The sequence below is a fragment of the Pyricularia oryzae genome, chromosome 2 (genome assembly GCF_000002495.2).
Source record: "Pyricularia oryzae 70-15 chromosome 2, whole genome shotgun sequence".
NCBI classification, from domain to species: Eukaryota; Fungi; Ascomycota; class Sordariomycetes; order Magnaporthales; family Pyriculariaceae; genus Pyricularia; species Pyricularia oryzae.
This window is the reverse complement of record NC_017850.1, coordinates 7,105,943-7,123,302: the sequence shown is the minus strand read 5'-3', so window position 1 is coordinate 7,123,302 and position 17,360 is coordinate 7,105,943. Positions and strand designations below refer to the sequence as shown.

The following is a 17,360-nucleotide window of genomic DNA, read 5'->3' as shown; positions in this document are numbered from 1 at the left end:
TCGCTACTACTATCACTCACCTGACTTGTCAACCCCAAATTCCGGGCTTTCTTTTACGCTCCAGTTCTTCCGCGTTCATATGCTGGACGTACTTGTCCGCGACGTAGCTCCTCAGCTCAACAGACATACGTTGGAACGCCTCTTCCTTGGACCAACTGCTTGGATGGTTCAGCTTGTAGTCGCTGAGCTCCTGCACCAGCTGCTCATGATCTCTTCTAAGCTGCCTCTGGGATTCCCAGCTCCTGTAATACCAGTCAGCGAAGCATGGCGCTGTGATAACCCTGCTGGTGCAGTCACACATGATGACGTCGCCATCCTGATCCAGGAAAACTCCGCTCGGGTACCTGTCGCAGCTCGGCCTGGTGCCAAAAGCTTCCACATACTCTAGCATCAGCTTATTTCCCGGTTGACCTTGGTTAATATGACTGTCGAAAGTGTGGGGGATGGGATTAAACTCGCCAAAGTCCCAGGGTTGTGTAGTGCCTAGGCCTTCATTGTTTCGAACCCCGTGGTTGCCAAGACCCGAATTTTTAATATGGTTAACATTGCCGCTATTCGGGTGGCCGAACGGACAGCTTCCATTGGCCATTTTGGTGCATTGCAATCCATATCTGCAAGGTTTTGCGCTCTTGGTTGGTTGGTTTGACTGATTTCGAGGGCCGTTGTTATTGTTGCGATTTCTATTGTTATTGTTGTTGACTCCGTTGGCGTTCCTCTGCTGCCGATTGTTGTTCTTGTTGTTATTACTAGTGTTGTTATTATTGTTGTTGTTCATCCATTGGCGATTGTTGTTGTTGGTGTTGTTTCCATTCGCCTGATGCTGATTGTTAAAGCCTCCATTGTGTCGGGCCATTTTTACGGAGAAACAGTGTACCTTTCGCTATTAGACTGAAATAGTGACCGGCACGTTTTTGTGACTGAAAAGGAGTATGTGATATGTGAAGGAGATAATACAAACTGAGAGTTAGGTTCGTAGTGTCTGGACAGCCCGGTCCTGGGTATTGCGAGTTGAATATACAGTGATTTGGAATGAAGAAGCCAAATGGGAAACACCCCAATCGAAGCCCTCATTGGATCAAATATATATCGTTGGCAAGAAATCACGGCTTTGTTCCAAATCACTTGAATTCTGCCATTGAGACTAGATGGCAGAAACTTTCAAAGAACGATTAAACAAAGCGGTGCGCTCAATACATCGATTTAACAAAGGGTGTTTCTCGAGTTGAATACAATATAGCACAAAGAGACGTAAAGGCGCAAGCCAAGAAACCCAGATAAGCACAAACAAGGATTCCAATACTAGACATTGCGGCAACAACAGCGAACTAATATCAGCAACACAGTTGAGCCATCTAGAACTGGGTATCAAGTCTCTACAAAGACCGTCTGTAGCATATCTCTTTCTTGGTGACGAACATAATGGCTTGCTGTGCCATTGGCGCACAGGTGTAGTTGTGTATGTGTTCAATCAAAAGCTTGCACGACGGGACGAGTTATGATGCAGTCAAATCTACACGTGCTTAGAGCTAGGGACTGAAGCTTCATCCCCCGCAGCAAATGTCGTCATAGCTTCTCGCAAAAAAAGTGGGAGCTGCAGGATACGAATGAACAGACCAGACGAAAAAAGGTGGGCACAGTGCTTGATTGCTCTGAACCATGACTGCGACGTACTGTACGGTACACGACACGACTTTTTATGATGCGGGTGCTGCCGGGTCGGTGAACCCGGCGACTAGCAGGAATGGTTCTCAAAAGACGCATACATTGGACGGTGATTTAGGAGAGATAAGCCGAGAATTCATTTCGATGCAGGAAGAATTTTATCTGTTGGGGATGGGTAATTGACGCCCAAAGGAATGGCCTAGGCTACTACGTCTAACCGCTTTAGCGCCCGTGCCAATAATAAGAAATTTTATCATCCCAAAGAGATTGTGCTAGGTACTGTGCCGGCCAGGATGAGACAAGGGCACAAAAAAGGAAAGAAAAGAATGAAAGAAAGTCTTACCGGAATGTTGAAGCGCGGGATGATGCCGTGACCCCAACCGCAACGCATACCGGTACCTTCCTTCGTTTCTGGGAGAACAGACAGAGCCAGTGAATGAATAACTACAGACAGACAGTTGAGTTTTGACCATTGTAACCACAGTGCAAGCACCTCCCCAGATGAAAATCGATTGTGGCTCCGGTTTTCGCTTGCCCACACACATCGCTGCCCGGCGGGCGAGCTTCGATTACCCCGGTTGGCCCCATTTTATCTATTGCATCCATCGAGCAAATGGGCAGGGTCTTGGCACGATTACCCAACCACCGCCGTGCACCCTCCAGAGCAGAGTTGCTGCTGCCCTTCCTCCACCCCGAGGTCTCCATCTATCTTAATTACCCTAGGTACCTACCTGAGTACGGGACATTTGGATCTTCAGTTTCTTTTTCTTTTTCCAGTTGTCTGCTCCGCCATTCTCACTAACGCCCTTTCGATTTGTTTGTTGCGCGTATCTGGGTAGCTTCAATAGTATCTTCTGGGATCAATTGCTAGCTACCAAAGGTCGACCTCTAGCTCGAACTGTCTCACAAGCTCATTAGCTCATCCTGCGTCTCTTTTGCGCCAACTTTATCGGACTGGACAGCTCCATTGACGTCTGCAGCACTGAATTGCTTCCCGCGTCCCACGTAACCCCAGCAAATACAACCAGCTGCTCAAGCGCCGAGACTCTTGATCTTGGTGTGAGTACCCACAAGCTTGACAATCCTCGCCTCATCCCCGCCCGACATCCATACCTTACCTCCCTACCTCAGACATCCACATCCATCTTGCTGCAGACATATCGCCCGAGTGTCTCCGGTACAACGTGGTGGCGTTACCGCTTTTGGGCCATAATTGGCTTGTTACATCATTTCTTCTTCAGAGCTAGTCCCGTCGATACTTTTTGTTGTTCGCTCCCCTCGACAAAATACTCTCTTATTACCTCACACTGCCGCTCTTCGCAGTTGCTGTTCTAGCACATCTCACCAGCCAAAACAACACCTAAACATATCACATTGGAACAGACGTGTTCCACAGAATACTGATGTCGTTTGCATACAGTACTGGTGCCGACATGGCGGAAGGCGGAGAACGCGAGCCTCGCGAGGTCAAGAACCACATCCTGTTTGAGATTGCAACCGAGGTTGCGCACAGAGGTATGACTGCCACTGATATTCGAAAAACCGTCCGGTCGGACTCGCTGACCGACACACCTTCGTCTAGTTGGCGGTATCTACTCCGTCATCAAATCGAAAGCTCCCGTTACGACGGCCGAATATGGCGACCGCTACACCTTGATTGGTCCGCTCAATCATACTTCTGTAAGCTTGGCAAAACCCCCACCCGCAGCCAGCCAGCGAGTTTGCACAGAAGCTAACAAATGATCGCTACCACAGGCTGCTGTCGAAGTTGAAGAGCTCGAACCGAAGGACCCTGCGCTCACTGCCACGATCCAGTCCATGAAGGATCGTGGGATCGGCATATTATACGGACGATGGCTGATCGAGGGTGCTCCGCGCGTGCTCCTGATCGATACAAAGACTGCTTACAAGCACCTCGACGAGTGGAAGACGGATCTTTGGAACGTCGCTTCCATTCCTTCGCCTCCCGGTGACGATGAGACTAACGAGGCTATTGTGTTTGGTTACCTGGTTGCCTGGTTCCTAGGAGAGGTACGCATCCACATTGAGGGCGAATTGCCTGCCAGCCGCTTTGTACATCCCACGCTGACATTGTTGTCTTGTTGCAGTACGTTTGCCACGAGAAGAAGAAGGCAGTCATTGCCCATTTCCACGAATGGCTTGCGGGAGTTGGACTTCCACTGTGCAAAAAGCGACGCATTGATGTCACCACCATCTTCACCACTCACGCCACTCTGCTGGGAAGATATCTTTGTGCCGGCTCCGTCGACTTTTACAACAACCTCCAGTGGTTTGATGTGGATGCTGAAGCTGGCAAGCGTGGTATTTACCACCGATACTGCATCGAGCGTGCCGCCGCCCACTCGTGCGATGTCTTCACTACAGTCTCGCACATCACTGCTTACGAAAGCGAGCACCTGCTCAAGCGCAAGCCTGATGGTGTTCTGCCCAACGGATTAAACGTGACCAAGTTTGCGGCCATGCATGAGTTCCAAAATCTCCACGCCCAGTCCAAGGAAAAGATCCACGACTTTGTTAGGGGCCACTTCTACGGCCACTATGACTTTGAGCCCGAGAACACTCTCTACTTCTTCACGGCTGGTCGCTACGAGTTCAGGAACAAGGGCTGTGACATGTTCATTGAGTCTCTGGCGAGACTTAATCACCGTCTCAAAGCCTCTGGAAGTAAGACTACTGTCGTGGCTTTTGTCATCATGCCTGCCCAGACCTCCTCCCTTACAGTGGAGGCCCTGAGGGGTCAGGCCGTGGTCAAGTCTCTCCGAGACACAGTCGATGTGATTGAGAAGAGCATTGGTCGCAGGATCTTTGAGCGCTCTTTGAAGTGGCACGATGGCGACCCTCTCCCCGATGAGAAGGAGCTGATTACTAGCCAGGACCGTGTCCTGCTCCGGAGACGTCTGTTTGCCATGAAGCGCCACGGGCTTCCGCCCATTGTCACCCACAACATGGTGAATGACTCTGAGGATCCCATTCTCAACCAAATTCGTCGTGTCCAGCTGTTCAACCACCCAACAGATCGCGTCAAGATTGTTTTCCACCCAGAATTCCTCAACTCGGCCAACCCTGTGCTGCCCCTGGATTACGACGATTTTGTCCGTGGAACCCATCTCGGTGTCTTTGCATCCTACTATGAGCCGTGGGGTTACACCCCGGCCGAGTGCACCGTCATGGGTGTTCCGTCGATCACGACCAACCTGTCGGGCTTCGGTTGCTACATGGAGGAGCTGATCGAAAACTCTAGCGACTATGGTATTTACATCGTAGACCGCAGGACCAAGGGTGTCGACGACTCGGTCAACCAGCTCACCAACTGCATGTTGGAATTTTGCCAAAAGAGCCGCAGGCAGCGCATCAACCAACGCAACCGTACCGAGCGGCTTAGCGACCTCCTTGACTGGAAGCGAATGGGACTTGAGTACATCAAGGCGCGCCAGCTTGCGCTCCGTCGGGCCTACCCGAACTCATTCGATGGTGACGACACAGCCGATTTCATGAACAGCAGCGACTTGAAGATCTCGCGTCCCTTCTCGGTCCCCGGATCTCCTCGTGACCGGGCTGGCATGATGACGCCTGGTGACTTTGCCAGTCTGCAGGAGGGCAGGGAGGGACTCAGCACTGAGGACTACGTATCGTGGAAGCTTCCGTAAGTAAATTTCCAATCTGAAGCCTGGGGAATTTTTGGGTTGCGATGACTAACATTAGCATTGTCTGCATCACAACAGAGAGGAGGAAGACCCCGATGAGTACACCTTCCCCCTGACCCTGGGGGCAAAGCAGCGGCCTTCCGGCCCCGCCAGCCCGCTTGACGGCGTGCATCTCAACGGCAACGGTAACTAGGGGAGCCGGAGTAGCCGCGCGGGCAGCGCGAGTAGTCCCAGTCAAGACGGCATTCGATTCCGACATTCCCATGAAATCAAGGATCCAGAACGCTCGGGGCAAGTGGATGATGACGGAGAACGGACAGGAGATTAGCATCCAGCAGTACTGCTGGTGGAAATGTGGCTGAATGGCTCATGATCTTCAACGATGTTTGCAGGACACAATTCAAATGTGGGAGTGTGGGAGGACGGAACAATTAATGTGGAAGTTGGGGAGGGGAACCGATGATGTTCATCTATGACGGTTTAAGTTTTTTTGACGATGGTTGCATTGTACAAACCGTACGTTTGCGAAAGTCTCCTTTGTTTGTCGTTTTGTTCCCCTTCGCATAATCTTGGGACTATTTTTTTTGTCGCATTTTACTGGAAAGGAGAAGAGAAAAGCATTGATCAGATTGTCGCTTGGTTCCATGTTTATTCTTCAGGATGGTGAATGTTTTATTTACTTGTTGGCTCTATAATACCAACAAATGCATGCTTCACCTCTGGTAATGATACTGACCAGGCCAGGTCTAGCATGGTAGAATAAGTGAGACTTGAAAGGGACTGTTGGTCGTGGCAGGTGGAAGTCGCATTTGGTCGGTTTTTCTTGACTTTAGTAAGGGATGGACAAGAATGGATATGAGCCTGTCAATCTAGGTACCCAGCCAGCCAAGTGTCACGTATCTGCCCGACGATATAACAGATACGACAAATGGATCAAAAGATCCTGCAGTACCTGCACTTAGCAAGTACCTCGTCGGTCCCAATTATAAGGCTTTGTCACACGAACGTGACACCAAGCAGCCTTGCCAAACGATTCGAATGAGTGGCGACGGGTAGTGCCTGGTTGGTTGTTTTGTCAGAGCTGAAAGATCAAGTCGAAATCAGACATCAGCTTGCCTTATTTCTGACAGGAACAGGAATCATCCCATCAAAAGACGATTCCTTTCCCGTCTTTTATTTTATTACTTTTGACATTTCTGACAAGCGTATTTTTTTTTTTTTTTTTTTTTGGCCTGTGCCAATGCTCTCAACTTCCCATGCAAGTATCCAAGATGAGATGACGGTTGCGTAAACCTGGACATGCCGACAATCAAAGGGAGGCCTTGCTCCCCAAGAGCAAGCAAGGCAGTAATCACTTAGCACCTAAAAACCCACGTGCTGATTGGAGACTGCACTGCACCGGGTTGCTGGGATGCTTAGTGGTTGCTCGCCATGTTCGCTTTGGGAAGGTACCTAAGGTGCCTGCATACCAGTAGGCTGCATGGAATGAAATGGTAAGTCGGGGACGGTGGGAGAAAATGATCCAAGGCAGACAGACGGTGGTCTACTGAAGCGACGAGGGGGTCGACTAAGGCACCTAGAATTAGTTACTACTCTCCACATCAACAAGACTACGGTATTTTAGATTGACTCGCTAGGTTTGCCAAGCACCACTGGTGTGTTGAAGATTTATTCGGGGCTGCGTTGGCTTCTGAAGTTATCAAAAGTTGCACCACTCTTTTTTTGCTCTCTATGAATACCTGAACCTTCCCGGCAGTTTTTTTTTGGGGGTTCTAGGGGCGGGTTGATATTGGACGGGATGCATTGGACGGTCGGGGGCGGCAATGCAATAGGTCCGGTTTTTAGCTTCTCAATTGTGGTTGGGTGCTTGTGCTGTGCCTTTCAGGGGTGTAATGCAGGGATAGCCCTTTGATCTAAATACAGTAGCACACTCGCAAGGTGAGCGTGGGACACACAACTCGCGCACACACAGCCCGCATGGGTTTTTCTGTCTGGTCAAGCCCTGCAATTTTTTGTGTTTCCAACTCACCCCCGCTTCTTGTCATCGTTTGTCTGACTGACAGAATTAAAACAATATGCAGCCAAGAACGTGAAGTGGCACCCCAGGGATCGTCCCAGGCACCGCAATGCGTAGGTTATTGTTGGGAAGCCAATCAGTGGCCAGGTCCCTTTGCGTAGAGGTGGAGATGAACGTCGCGCCTCCCCGCACCAAACGCAGTGATGTAGTGGAGGGAAAAAACGGTGGAAACAGGGCGCGAAAGAGGCTGTGGTCACCTTGCTGTGTGCCATCGTGTGGTCGTGTGTGTGTCTGTAATTTTTGGGTGCGCCAAGGGGGTCGCTTTCGCCGGACTTTTTTGGTCCAATAGGCCATGCTTTGCAGGTTCTCGGGCTCTGCGGGTCAGGCAAGGAGTAGGTAGGCTCCAATTGAATCGGCAAGTACGGAGTTGTTGCCAGAGAACTTAGCTAAGAGCATTAATCTTCCTTTTTTTCATCGATGTTTGCGTACCCATAGTGTTCCAACCCTCTCTTCAACTTAAACGACGACCCAGCTTACTGTCGCTAGGTTGACCCTTGGGTTGTGCACCTTCTTGTGCTTGCGAGGAGAGCGAGCGAATCCTTTCTCAGGCTGTAGACATATTCCCCGACCTTTGTTTGGGGTCCATGCAGACAAAACAAGCAGCCAAGAGATCTCAACTTACTGTACTCAATTGCACCATATTCCCCGTAGGTGCCAATATTTTTGCCTACAAACAGACTTGCCCAGTCCTTGCGGCGACTCATCCAAGCTTCATCCACTTTCGCCGCCGTTATTTTGGGCAACAGGTTCCGGACAATCGGAGAAAAGGACTTCTTTGTTCTCCTCTCCTGCTTTTGTTCTTTTTAAGTTTTCTCTCTTTCTATCTCTCTCTCTCTCTTCTTTCAGAACTCAGGCAAAAACAAACGATTTTGCGTACACGTGCGACAAGGAAGTTAATTACGTGGTGACACCACACCGTCTTGCTTTGGTGGCTTTACCGCACACAAGCTCCCCCAAAATCAAAGAGATCGACAAACCCAGGTCGCGCGTGCACACCTCCCTAAAAGAGGTGGGATCGGACGACGCACTTCACGCCACGGCACGCCACATAAGGACCTTGCACGCGCCGGAACTCAGACTAAGAAAGCACCGATGCCAAGCAGCTTCTAAAGGGTCTTCTTCATTCTCCCCTATTTTTAATTACTCTTGAAATACGACGATCTAAGCTTTTGCAACGGCTATGAAAGCCCGAGCTTAGGTCGCCTGATTCTTGCTCCTCCGTCCTCCGAGGGCCGAACAAGGTGAAAGAAAACCAAGAGAGAGCGAAAAAAAAGGAGGTAGGGTAGAGAACGAACCCAAAGAAGAAAGCTATTACTGCCACCATTTGCGGTCAAACCTCGTTCACTGAGATCCAACACCTCACCAAAGTGGAGATTTAATCCAAGCAACGGAACACAAAAAAAAAGAAGAAACACGCATGATTGACTGCCTCCAATACAATAATCGTCACCTCACCAGACGGTCCGATTCGACTCACTAGGGTTGTCTTGCTGGGTTGGCTGCCAGCCATACCAGCCATTCACTGTCTTTGTTTCTCCACTCTGCAGGGCCAATTACTCTGAGCAATATTAATCACACCGCGGCGCCTTTGACCTTTGTGTCCGAGACGTTTGCCCATCATGAACCGCATAACATACCGCTTTCGCAACATGGGCCTTTTCAAACGCAGCAAGGATAAGCGCAAGAGCGACAGCCATCACACTCACGGCGGCGGCAATGGCAAGCATGGAGGTGGTGGCGGTTTCCTCGGCGTTCCGGGGTCCATGCCCGGCTACGGAGCCGGCCAGATCCAGAGCACCGCCAGCGTGACATCCAGCAGGTTGTTGGCGCGCCTTCCTGATGCCATCCTGGAGCGCATCTTTCTGTTTGTGTGCCCGCACACCGGCGACGAAACGTACGAGACGTGCGAGCAGAGCAGCGAGGATGACGCGTGCATGCTGTGCAACCAGCGCGACCTAGCGCACTGCGCTGCCGTCTCAAAGCAGTGGAGGAGAGCGGCTATTAGGCAACTGTAAGTACACTCTTTAATTTTCTACACTCATTCAACATCCTCTATGTACATACCTTGTTTGCTAACACCCCATACCCGCCTCTAGGTATCATAGCATTCGCATCGATTCGGTGCACTACTGCGAGCGCGAGATCTACCTTTCTGACCTGCGCAAACGCCGCTCATTCTTTGATCGCAATGGTCTGCCCGAGGACACAGCTCAGACGCGCCTCAAGCTGCTATGCCGCACCCTTCGCGAGGACCCGACCAGGCTCGGCAAGCTTGTTGAGTATTTCAAGACGCCGTACATGCTACGCGAGTCTTGCCAAGCCGATCTCGCCCGTACCATTGCCGTGCTGCCCAACCTGCGCTACGTCGATCTCCCCGAGGGCTTGTTTGCAGACGATTCGACATACTTGACGCTTCGCATGGAGGTCCAGGCGAGGTGTCACCAGCTGCGCAAGATGACTTATATGGCTGGATCGGAGCGCAGCTTGCAGTCCCTTGCCAGTGGTAACATCTGGCCTAATCTCGAGGTGCTGGAGCTGGTCCGCATCAATGTCGATCCTGCGATGCTGAGACATGTTCTTGGAGCGCTGCACAAGCTCGAGGCGCTCAAGGTTTCCGAAACGATGACCTTCGGGGATGAGATACTTCTTCACAACGATATGGTCCCGCCTTTCCCTGCGCTGCAAGAGTTTATTCTTAAGGATGTTCCCAACGTGAGCGCAGAAGGTTTGAAGCAGTGGATGTCCACGCGTCGCGACGCTCGTAGCCGACTCAAGACTCTTAGCCTTTCAGGCACCGGAGTTAAGCCATGGCAGCTCCACGGCGTCCTGGCAGCTGCCTCTGGTCTTGAGAATCTCACAATTGTAGAAAAGGTTTCCGCCTCACTCCCCACTGCCGCAGGAACACATGATATCCCACCTCTAAGCTCCAGCTCGCTGCTCACTCTCAACTACGAGATCACCGCCGTCGGATCGGGCCCGGGTCCCTTTGGCGGTTCAAATACTGCCGCAAACGGATTGAGTGGCGTGACATCATCATATTATAATTACCTTTCCGGGTCCCTTCTCTCAGGAGCCTTGCCGAGTTTGCGAGCTGTTTACGTCCGAGATGCCCACTTTCCAGACTCGCTTCTCGGCCTTCCACCACCACACCCGACATTTGCCGACGGCTTCTCGATGCGCAGACCAAGCACCGCGGAGGGTCGGTCTAACAATGCCCCGTTCGGATCTAACACGCAATCGCCGCGCAGCTTCCTGACACCCAAAATGGGAGGCGCCGCCCCATTCCAGGACCCGAGCGCACACACGATGCCGCTGCCGCAGAAGCCCTTCGCGGGCGCCGGCCACAACCCGCGGTTCAGCAGCAACAACCCCTTTGCGGCCATGATGCCGGCACAGCAGCTGGCGACCCTCGAGGTCTTCACCAAGGGCGACGACGAGATCGATTGGTCTTTCGTCAAGGTGTCGGGAGGCTACGCAGATAACGGCGAGCCGTCGCGGCCGCACAGCTCATACGGTCTGTCGAGCGGCTCCGCGGGTGGCTGGGGTGCCACAGCCGGTGCAAGGAGGAGCGTCTTTATGGGAGACGGCGGCGGTGGCTTCCTCGCCGTGCCACCCTCCCCCGCCGGCAACAGACCCGGCATGCATGGTCGCTCCGGAAGCACCAATAGTATAGGATACAAGAGTTCCGGCTGCAGCGGGAATGAGTGGCCAGTGGTCTCTTCCACCTTGGACAAAAGGAAGGATCGTAAAGACCTCTGGCGTTGATTTGTTATGTTTTCTTTCCCTGGGTTATTGGGGTTTTTACTGGGGAAGGGATTTGTTTGGCGTTTAATGTGGTTCTGGTGTTACGGGTTTAAATCGGACAAGGCGTTCTGGTTTGTTTCCAGCCCCAGGACGGCCGTGGTCAGTGGGCAGCCAACTTGAAAGCTGCCTGGCTAATAGGTTGGCCTTTTTTTTCTTCTCATCTTTATTTCCTAATCTTTGACGCGGCATGCAATTCATGGGATGAAGGGGAAGGTGTTTTGCGCGCTGTTCCAGGAGAAATTCAACTTGGGGGGAATTCAGGCAAGTTAAGGCGGGAGTATCTGGCATTTTCTCATGGTGTTGCGTTGCATTTTTCTAGCTTGGCCCTGTTCGTACATAGCCGATACCCAGTTTGATGTTTACTATTTTCTAAATTTCAACAACTATTTTCGAAACCAACTTGCTTGTGCACAGAACAATCGCACCTTCTCGGGATTTTCCCATTGAGATGGCTCTAGGCATCAAATCCATGTACAAGGCCGGCCTTTGTAAAGTTAGACAGACGGCTAATCAACTGTCTCGATGGGAGAAAGAGAGCATTAATCCCAAGTAGTCAAACGTTGATTCAGGTTGACAAATAGAAAAGTAAAGATTTTGAAGATGAAATAATAACAGAAAAGAGAGTGGCCAGTTACCAATTCCCCAAGTCTCAAGTGTGCACCAACTCTCTTCTGCTCAAGGGGTGCTCTATCGGGAACAAAGCCACTGCTCGGAAAAGTTCAACGATATATGACAATCCCATGTTTTTGCTTTAAATGCTGAACGGTGATATTTTTTCTTCTTTGGACAATATGGGGCGTTGAAAGTTTATTTGCTTCTTTCTCGGCTTGTCTGCAGCGGTATCTCAACGAACTGTCGTCGCTGATACAACGAACGCTTATCGAAAATGATGGACACCTCCTGCCTCCTTCACCAATGCTTTTCCCCAATCGATCTTCCCCCCGTTTTTAGTTCAACCAAAGTGCCGGAGCTCCGGTCGTTTCGCCACTCACTAGTATGTTATTTGCTTTTATTTCCTTCTTCTCCCCATTACCATTCTCATCTTCTGTCTTCTGACGTTTACGACGGGGTACGGAGTTTTTTTTTGCACACCAAACAGGCCTTGCAGTGTAGTCACCATACACCATGGACACCATGGATCCATAACAGATTGTGCATGCATGTTTGTTGAGCAAAAGAAAAAAGAATTATATGAAAACCCGCTTGCTGTATAGATACGCCAGATTGCGCCACGCTCCAGAAAGATTATTCATATAAAAAAAGACCCACAAACGCCTCATGCAGCCAACCCAGCTCGATAGGTAATGCAAAACATGCCCTGCTATGCGAGGAAGAAACTTAATGTATGTGAAAAAAAAGATAAGACGCAATGAAGAAGATTGCGACAAGAAAATATGAGGGTATAAAGTAAAAGAGAAAAAAGAGTAGAGACGCGCAATATTAAAATAAAACAATATTGACGTAAAGAAGGTGGTGTGCTTTTTTCAACATCTCACAGAGAACGATTACCGGGAACCAGTTCAAGGGAGAGATTCTGACCGCGAAAGTTCCCGGTGGATAAATTCTCGCGTTCGAGCACGCGATAACCTAAAAGAATTTCTAAACCTTGCAATAGCTAAGAAAGAGAAAAAAAGGAAAATAACGAAAAATAAGTTAGAAAAAGGAAAAAAAGGGGAAAAAACAACAAGAAAAAGGAAAATAAAGCTAGGTCTCTATCTAAGAGAACCCAGGAAAAGAAATCTAGAGCATGGCAAAAATGATGGTCACGAGAGCGAGGGAGCCTGCCATCATGGCGCTGCTCGAAGGCACTAGTAGCTTACCGGATATCGACTTCTTCTTTGGCTGGCCTCCTATGTCAGCTTGGGGCGGCTGCGATCCTCCGTTCGTGAGCTTGAGCGTGGGCTGATAGAAATCCTTGCCGCGCGGGGTGGTGTCGGTCTTGCCGTCCCAGCAGTAGCGGGTGAAGCAAGACTGGCACTGGGTCGGGATCTGGGTGTTTGTCCGGAGCATGCTGCGCTGCAGGGCCGCGCAGGCGACGCAGGCGGGCCACTCCTTGTCGAGGCTGCCAAGCCCCTGGGTGGCGCCGTCAAAGGCGTTGGCGATGATCGCGTCTCGGCGATTCTCCTCGTACTTCATGGTAAAGGTCGTCGAGTTGGAAAAGGCCGAGTAGGGCGCGTTGGGCATGTAGACGACCAAGGGCGGGGGCTGGGGCCCCTTGAAGGCGTTGACGTCGCAGCCAAAAAAGACCGGGCGGTTGTTGAGGCCGAGGTTGACAAAGGTGTTGACGTCCGGGACCGCGGGGAACTGCACCCCGTTGCCCATCTGGCTCTGGGAGCGCTGGAAGGTGTGGAGGATGGCGCTGCCGTTGGGGAAGCTGGTGCTGGTGTCGGCCGATGAATCGATGGCGTAGATGACGTCGACCTTGCGTACCGGCTGGATCAGGGGCAACAGGGGGATGTTCTGTCCGTCCAAGCCGCCGTCAACCAGGGACAACTCGGCGGACGAGGCGATGCCGCCGGCCGTATCGGGATGGAAGCCGAAAAAGGGGTTTGGCTTCCAAGAAGCCACGTCCCTGTTCTCGGCCTGGATTTTGGGGCCGAGGGCCTTGATGAGCTTGGCGACGGTCTCTGGAACAGCGGGGTTCTGACTGCCCGTGTTGTTCTGCTCGATGCGGAGCAGGATGGCGTTGAAGAGCGAGGAGCTGGTACCCATGACAAAAGACGACTGGTCGAAGCCGCGCACACATTTGCCGCTGGACGGGACGACGCCACCCTCAAAGTTGGATCCAACGTACTGAAGAGGTGCAAAGCCAGAGGTGGTGGGATCCCAGGTGCCCATCTCGAAGGGGTTGAACTCAAACACGGTTGAGTTGAGCGAGATGATGACAGAGTCGGGCTTGCGGCCATTGGCGACGATCATGGGCATGGGATAGTTGCCCGCCTGGAAGTCGGAAGTCTGCGCGATGGATGAGAACAGGTACTGGTCTCCGCCGTCCACGTCGTCGATGAGCTGGTACGAAAGAGCCCGGCCCCAGTAATCGGTGATTGAAGTAAGGAAACCGGCTTTCGACTTTCCCTCAACCTCTCCGATGATATCCTTCCAGTAGGCGGCCGAGTCGATGAGCTTCTTTACAGAGCTGCGGCTCGTCTTTGGGCCTACAAAGATGGTACGGTCAAACTTCCACACGTTCGGGTTCTGTTGCAGGTCACCGATGGACGAGAAGTTGTTGTTAAAGACGGACCCAAGAAGCCAGCTACCTCCGGACAGGCCCGACATGTATGTCGCAGATTGCAAAAGCCCACCAATTCCGCCTGGTCCGGTTGTCCCTGGTGTCCTCTCGTCGGCAGCCTTGATAAATCCAGCACCGTTCAACACTGTGTATCGGGGAAGTGGTTGTGTTAGTGTGCCTGTCGCTCATGACGAAAAGGGTTTAGGCTGTTCCGAAGCGAAGATCGCTGCAGGTATGCGCGAAAGATGCAACGCAACCTCAACATGCAATGCACCATTCCAAAAGTCGCCCGGCAAAACAGCCGGTCAGCGCCACAAGATTTCCACCTTTGTTTTTAAGATAAAAACGACAAATCACTCACAGGCTCGATATCCACCTCCGCTGAAAGCCAGGGCAATATTTGGTAGCGCGGTCATATTGCTCTGGAATTTCGAAATATAGTCGGCGGCGTTGAAGCCCTGGATGTTCGCCCGGGTCAGGAAGTCGGACATGGGTTTGACAGTGTTCTTGCGCCGGTTGGGCAGCCATGATGCCTCATCGGGACTGATACCAGTCGCCGCGCTCCTCACCGTCGGCCGATTGCTGGGGCATGAGTCCGAAACTGGCGCATATCCTCCCGATGGCGAGTCTGGCAGGGCTCGACGTTCTATCGTCTCTCCTTCTAATTGTGGTTCTCGCTGTTGCTGTATCTCGACGGGTGTCGCGTTTGCCGACGCCGCGGCGAGTATTGAGAGTAGATGAAGGAAACGCATCTTCTCTTTTTTTCTTTTGTTGGTGACGTGCGTTAGGAACCTAAATGACCGTTACACGTATATACCGCCTTGTCCTTTTTTTTTTTTTTTTTTTTTTTTTTTAATTGCAGCTGAGAATAAGGCGAAAGAAACAGCAAGTTGCTGTATGTTCTTTACACAGCCACAGGCAGGTATATACCCAAGACCTACCAAAGCAAAAACAACAAAAAGAAAAAGAAAAATAAAATAAGCTTTAAGCAAGACCAGACGATGGGTAAAAGGAAAATATCAAGCAAAAAAGCGCACTTCCTAAAAGCAGGCGCATCTAAGACATTTAAGCATGTAGGCGCCAGCCCTATTCACGTCTTGGCGACAAGGTACAGCCTGGGGAGGCGCTGCACCGACGAGCCGCAGGGCGAACTAGTCAGACACAAGGGTTGAATGTTGCGCGAGTTGCGGGGGTCGGCCCAGTCGGGGACAGCTTCAGACAGGCATGGGACTCCCTCATTCAGGCGGAGCAAAATCGGACCACACACCATTTGGGAGCACAAGTGCCAGGCAAGCCAGGCAGGCAAAAGAGAGGATGAATATGGGTCACCCCTTGCTTAGTGGGGTGTGCGTGACTGCTACATGACCCTATTACAGAATTTGGTGACTCAATAGTCGTGAACTCTCGCTCTATCCGGGGCTAAATTTGGGTGTTAAAACACGACCATACGTGGTACATGCCCATTTCAGAAAGAGAAAAACTGGCACTGCAGCCGATTGGAAGATTCGAAAAGCCTACCTATAGTGGGCTACGTAACATGCACACGCGGTACTCTCCCAAGTACTCCGTACTGGATGGAAACGCCTCGAACTGGACCTAGCTCGAGTCTAAGCCAGGCCAGCCAGCCTCTTTTGCTTTCTACGCGTGAGGGTTCAAAGTTCCCGTTCCCCGTCTTGGCCCGTCAAACTCCGGGCCTTCCACCGTTAGTTTACCAAGCGCGTGGTATTGCAGCTGACAGGATCAAAAATAAAATGAGGTGGTAAATGTGAATGATACCTGCCACATAGGCGAACTGCGAACAGCCCAGAAACCGGTTGGGCTTACGTGGCAATCCCACCAAACATTATTCAACATGCTCATCCATATACTCTCGGGATTCATGGGAACGGTTTCAGAAGAGATGCGAAAAGCAGAGAAGCGAAAGTAAGAGTTACCCCAAAATCTTCACCGTGAAACCTCAAATAGAGATAAACAAGGAGGGATATACCGCCTGTAACAAACGATTTATGCCATGCTACGCAATCTGCCGGAGAAACATGTGTCCACGCGACCCCTCGCCTTGCTTCATCTTTCAGTGGGAAATAGGCCGGGCACGCATCTACCGGCAACTAGCTGGCTCCCGTGGTCCCTGCTTTTTTTTTTTTTTTTTGGGAACGTCGTGAGGTGGGCGGGCGCAAACGTTCTATTCTGTGGAGAAAAGGGCAGGGCAAGCAGGGGTCCCCATCAGAGACAGATTACTACGCCTGCGCTACCTTGGCTACCCTGCCCCAAAGGCTTACTCAGGCGCTAAACCAGAAAAAAGGGCTTGCCTGTCTTTTTTTTTTTTTTTTTTTTTTTTAGATAGGTCCTGCCTGCATTGGTGGTTTGCTGTCAATCAAGGCTTAGCTGTTATTCACCCGGGCGCCAACAAGGCCGCCGCGCTGGCGAATTGTGTTGGCTTTCTTTTTTCCTCCACTCTTTCCCCTAGGTCTACGTAGTAGAAAGGAACACGCCAACGCCGAGCGCCGCGTCCTTTTGCAAAGCAGGTGAGCTGTCTTGGTTTAGTTCAAGCCGTATTCGGCAACACTTATGCCGGTGAAAGAGAAATGAACAAGAAAAACGGAATTTCCTGATAGAGATCAGTCTGAAAAAAAAAGTAGAGAGAAAAAAGCGCATCTCTAAAAATTACAACGGTAGTTTCTAGAAATACCTAGTTCGAAAATTACCTGAGGTCTGGTTAGGTATGTGACGGTTATAGTAGACGAGACGATCCTGCCGCAAGGCATCTCCGTGCCCCTGCGGTGGGCAGAGTATCAGCTGAATATTCAACTCGAATATTGATCGTCACCCCCGTCCCATCTCAGGTACCTGTAAAAGAAAGAGACATACATATACATGTAGATAAGCCGATCAGGATATGGCATATTTTCCATAATGTGCCATG

General features: G+C 51.0%; 6 protein-coding genes across 6 annotated transcripts; 3 read left to right on the top strand and 3 right to left on the bottom strand.

Moving 5' to 3' along the window:
• Window positions 1–28: 28 nt before the first annotated feature.
• Window positions 29–1,477, bottom strand: MGG_07290 (uncharacterized protein; the record flags this gene model as incomplete). Its single annotated transcript, XM_003715470.1, has 2 exons — window positions 384–1,477; window positions 29–242 (listed from the first exon to the last, which is right to left on the bottom strand). The coding sequence occupies exons 1-2, from the start codon at window positions 851–853 to the stop codon at window positions 29–31; spliced, it is 684 nt and encodes a 227-aa protein (XP_003715518.1). The 5' UTR covers window positions 854–1,477.
• Window positions 1,478–2,336: 859 nt separating this feature from the next.
• On the top strand, window positions 2,337–5,956 carry MGG_07289 (glycogen synthase). The gene is made up of 6 exons (XM_003715469.1): window positions 2,337–2,721; window positions 3,083–3,177; window positions 3,245–3,342; window positions 3,418–3,693; window positions 3,771–5,326; window positions 5,406–5,956. The coding sequence occupies exons 2-6, from the start codon at window positions 3,096–3,098 to the stop codon at window positions 5,518–5,520; spliced, it is 2,127 nt and encodes a 708-aa protein (XP_003715517.1). The 5' UTR covers window positions 2,337–2,721; window positions 3,083–3,095; the 3' UTR covers window positions 5,521–5,956.
• Window positions 5,957–6,758: 802 nt separating this feature from the next.
• MGG_15897 (uncharacterized protein) lies at window positions 6,759–7,740 on the top strand (the record flags this gene model as incomplete). Its single annotated transcript, XM_003715468.1, has 5 exons — window positions 6,759–6,820; window positions 6,965–6,982; window positions 7,409–7,457; window positions 7,579–7,627; window positions 7,694–7,740. 5 exons carry the CDS (start codon window positions 6,759–6,761, stop codon window positions 7,738–7,740), a joined length of 225 nt encoding a protein of 74 aa, XP_003715516.1.
• Window positions 7,741–7,818: 78 nt separating this feature from the next.
• Window positions 7,819–11,618, top strand: MGG_07288 (F-box domain-containing protein). Its single transcript, XM_003715467.1, has 2 exons — window positions 7,819–9,415; window positions 9,501–11,618. Exons 1-2 carry the CDS (start codon window positions 9,024–9,026, stop codon window positions 11,167–11,169), a joined length of 2,061 nt encoding a protein of 686 aa, XP_003715515.1. The 5' UTR covers window positions 7,819–9,023; the 3' UTR covers window positions 11,170–11,618.
• A 310-nt stretch (window positions 11,619–11,928) lies between these two features.
• On the bottom strand, window positions 11,929–15,438 carry MGG_07287 (lysophospholipase Plb3). The gene is made up of 2 exons (XM_003715466.1): window positions 14,799–15,438; window positions 11,929–14,582 (listed from the first exon to the last, which is right to left on the bottom strand). Exons 1-2 carry the CDS (start codon window positions 15,187–15,189, stop codon window positions 12,949–12,951), a joined length of 2,025 nt encoding a protein of 674 aa, XP_003715514.1. The 5' UTR covers window positions 15,190–15,438; the 3' UTR covers window positions 11,929–12,948.
• Window positions 15,439–16,829: 1,391 nt separating this feature from the next.
• On the bottom strand, window positions 16,830–17,313 carry MGG_15896 (uncharacterized protein; the record flags this gene model as incomplete). Its single annotated transcript, XM_003715465.1, has 3 exons — window positions 16,830–16,967; window positions 17,143–17,212; window positions 17,306–17,313. The coding sequence occupies 3 exons, from the start codon at window positions 17,311–17,313 to the stop codon at window positions 16,830–16,832; spliced, it is 216 nt and encodes a 71-aa protein (XP_003715513.1).
• Between the last annotated feature and the right edge of the window lie 47 nt (window positions 17,314–17,360).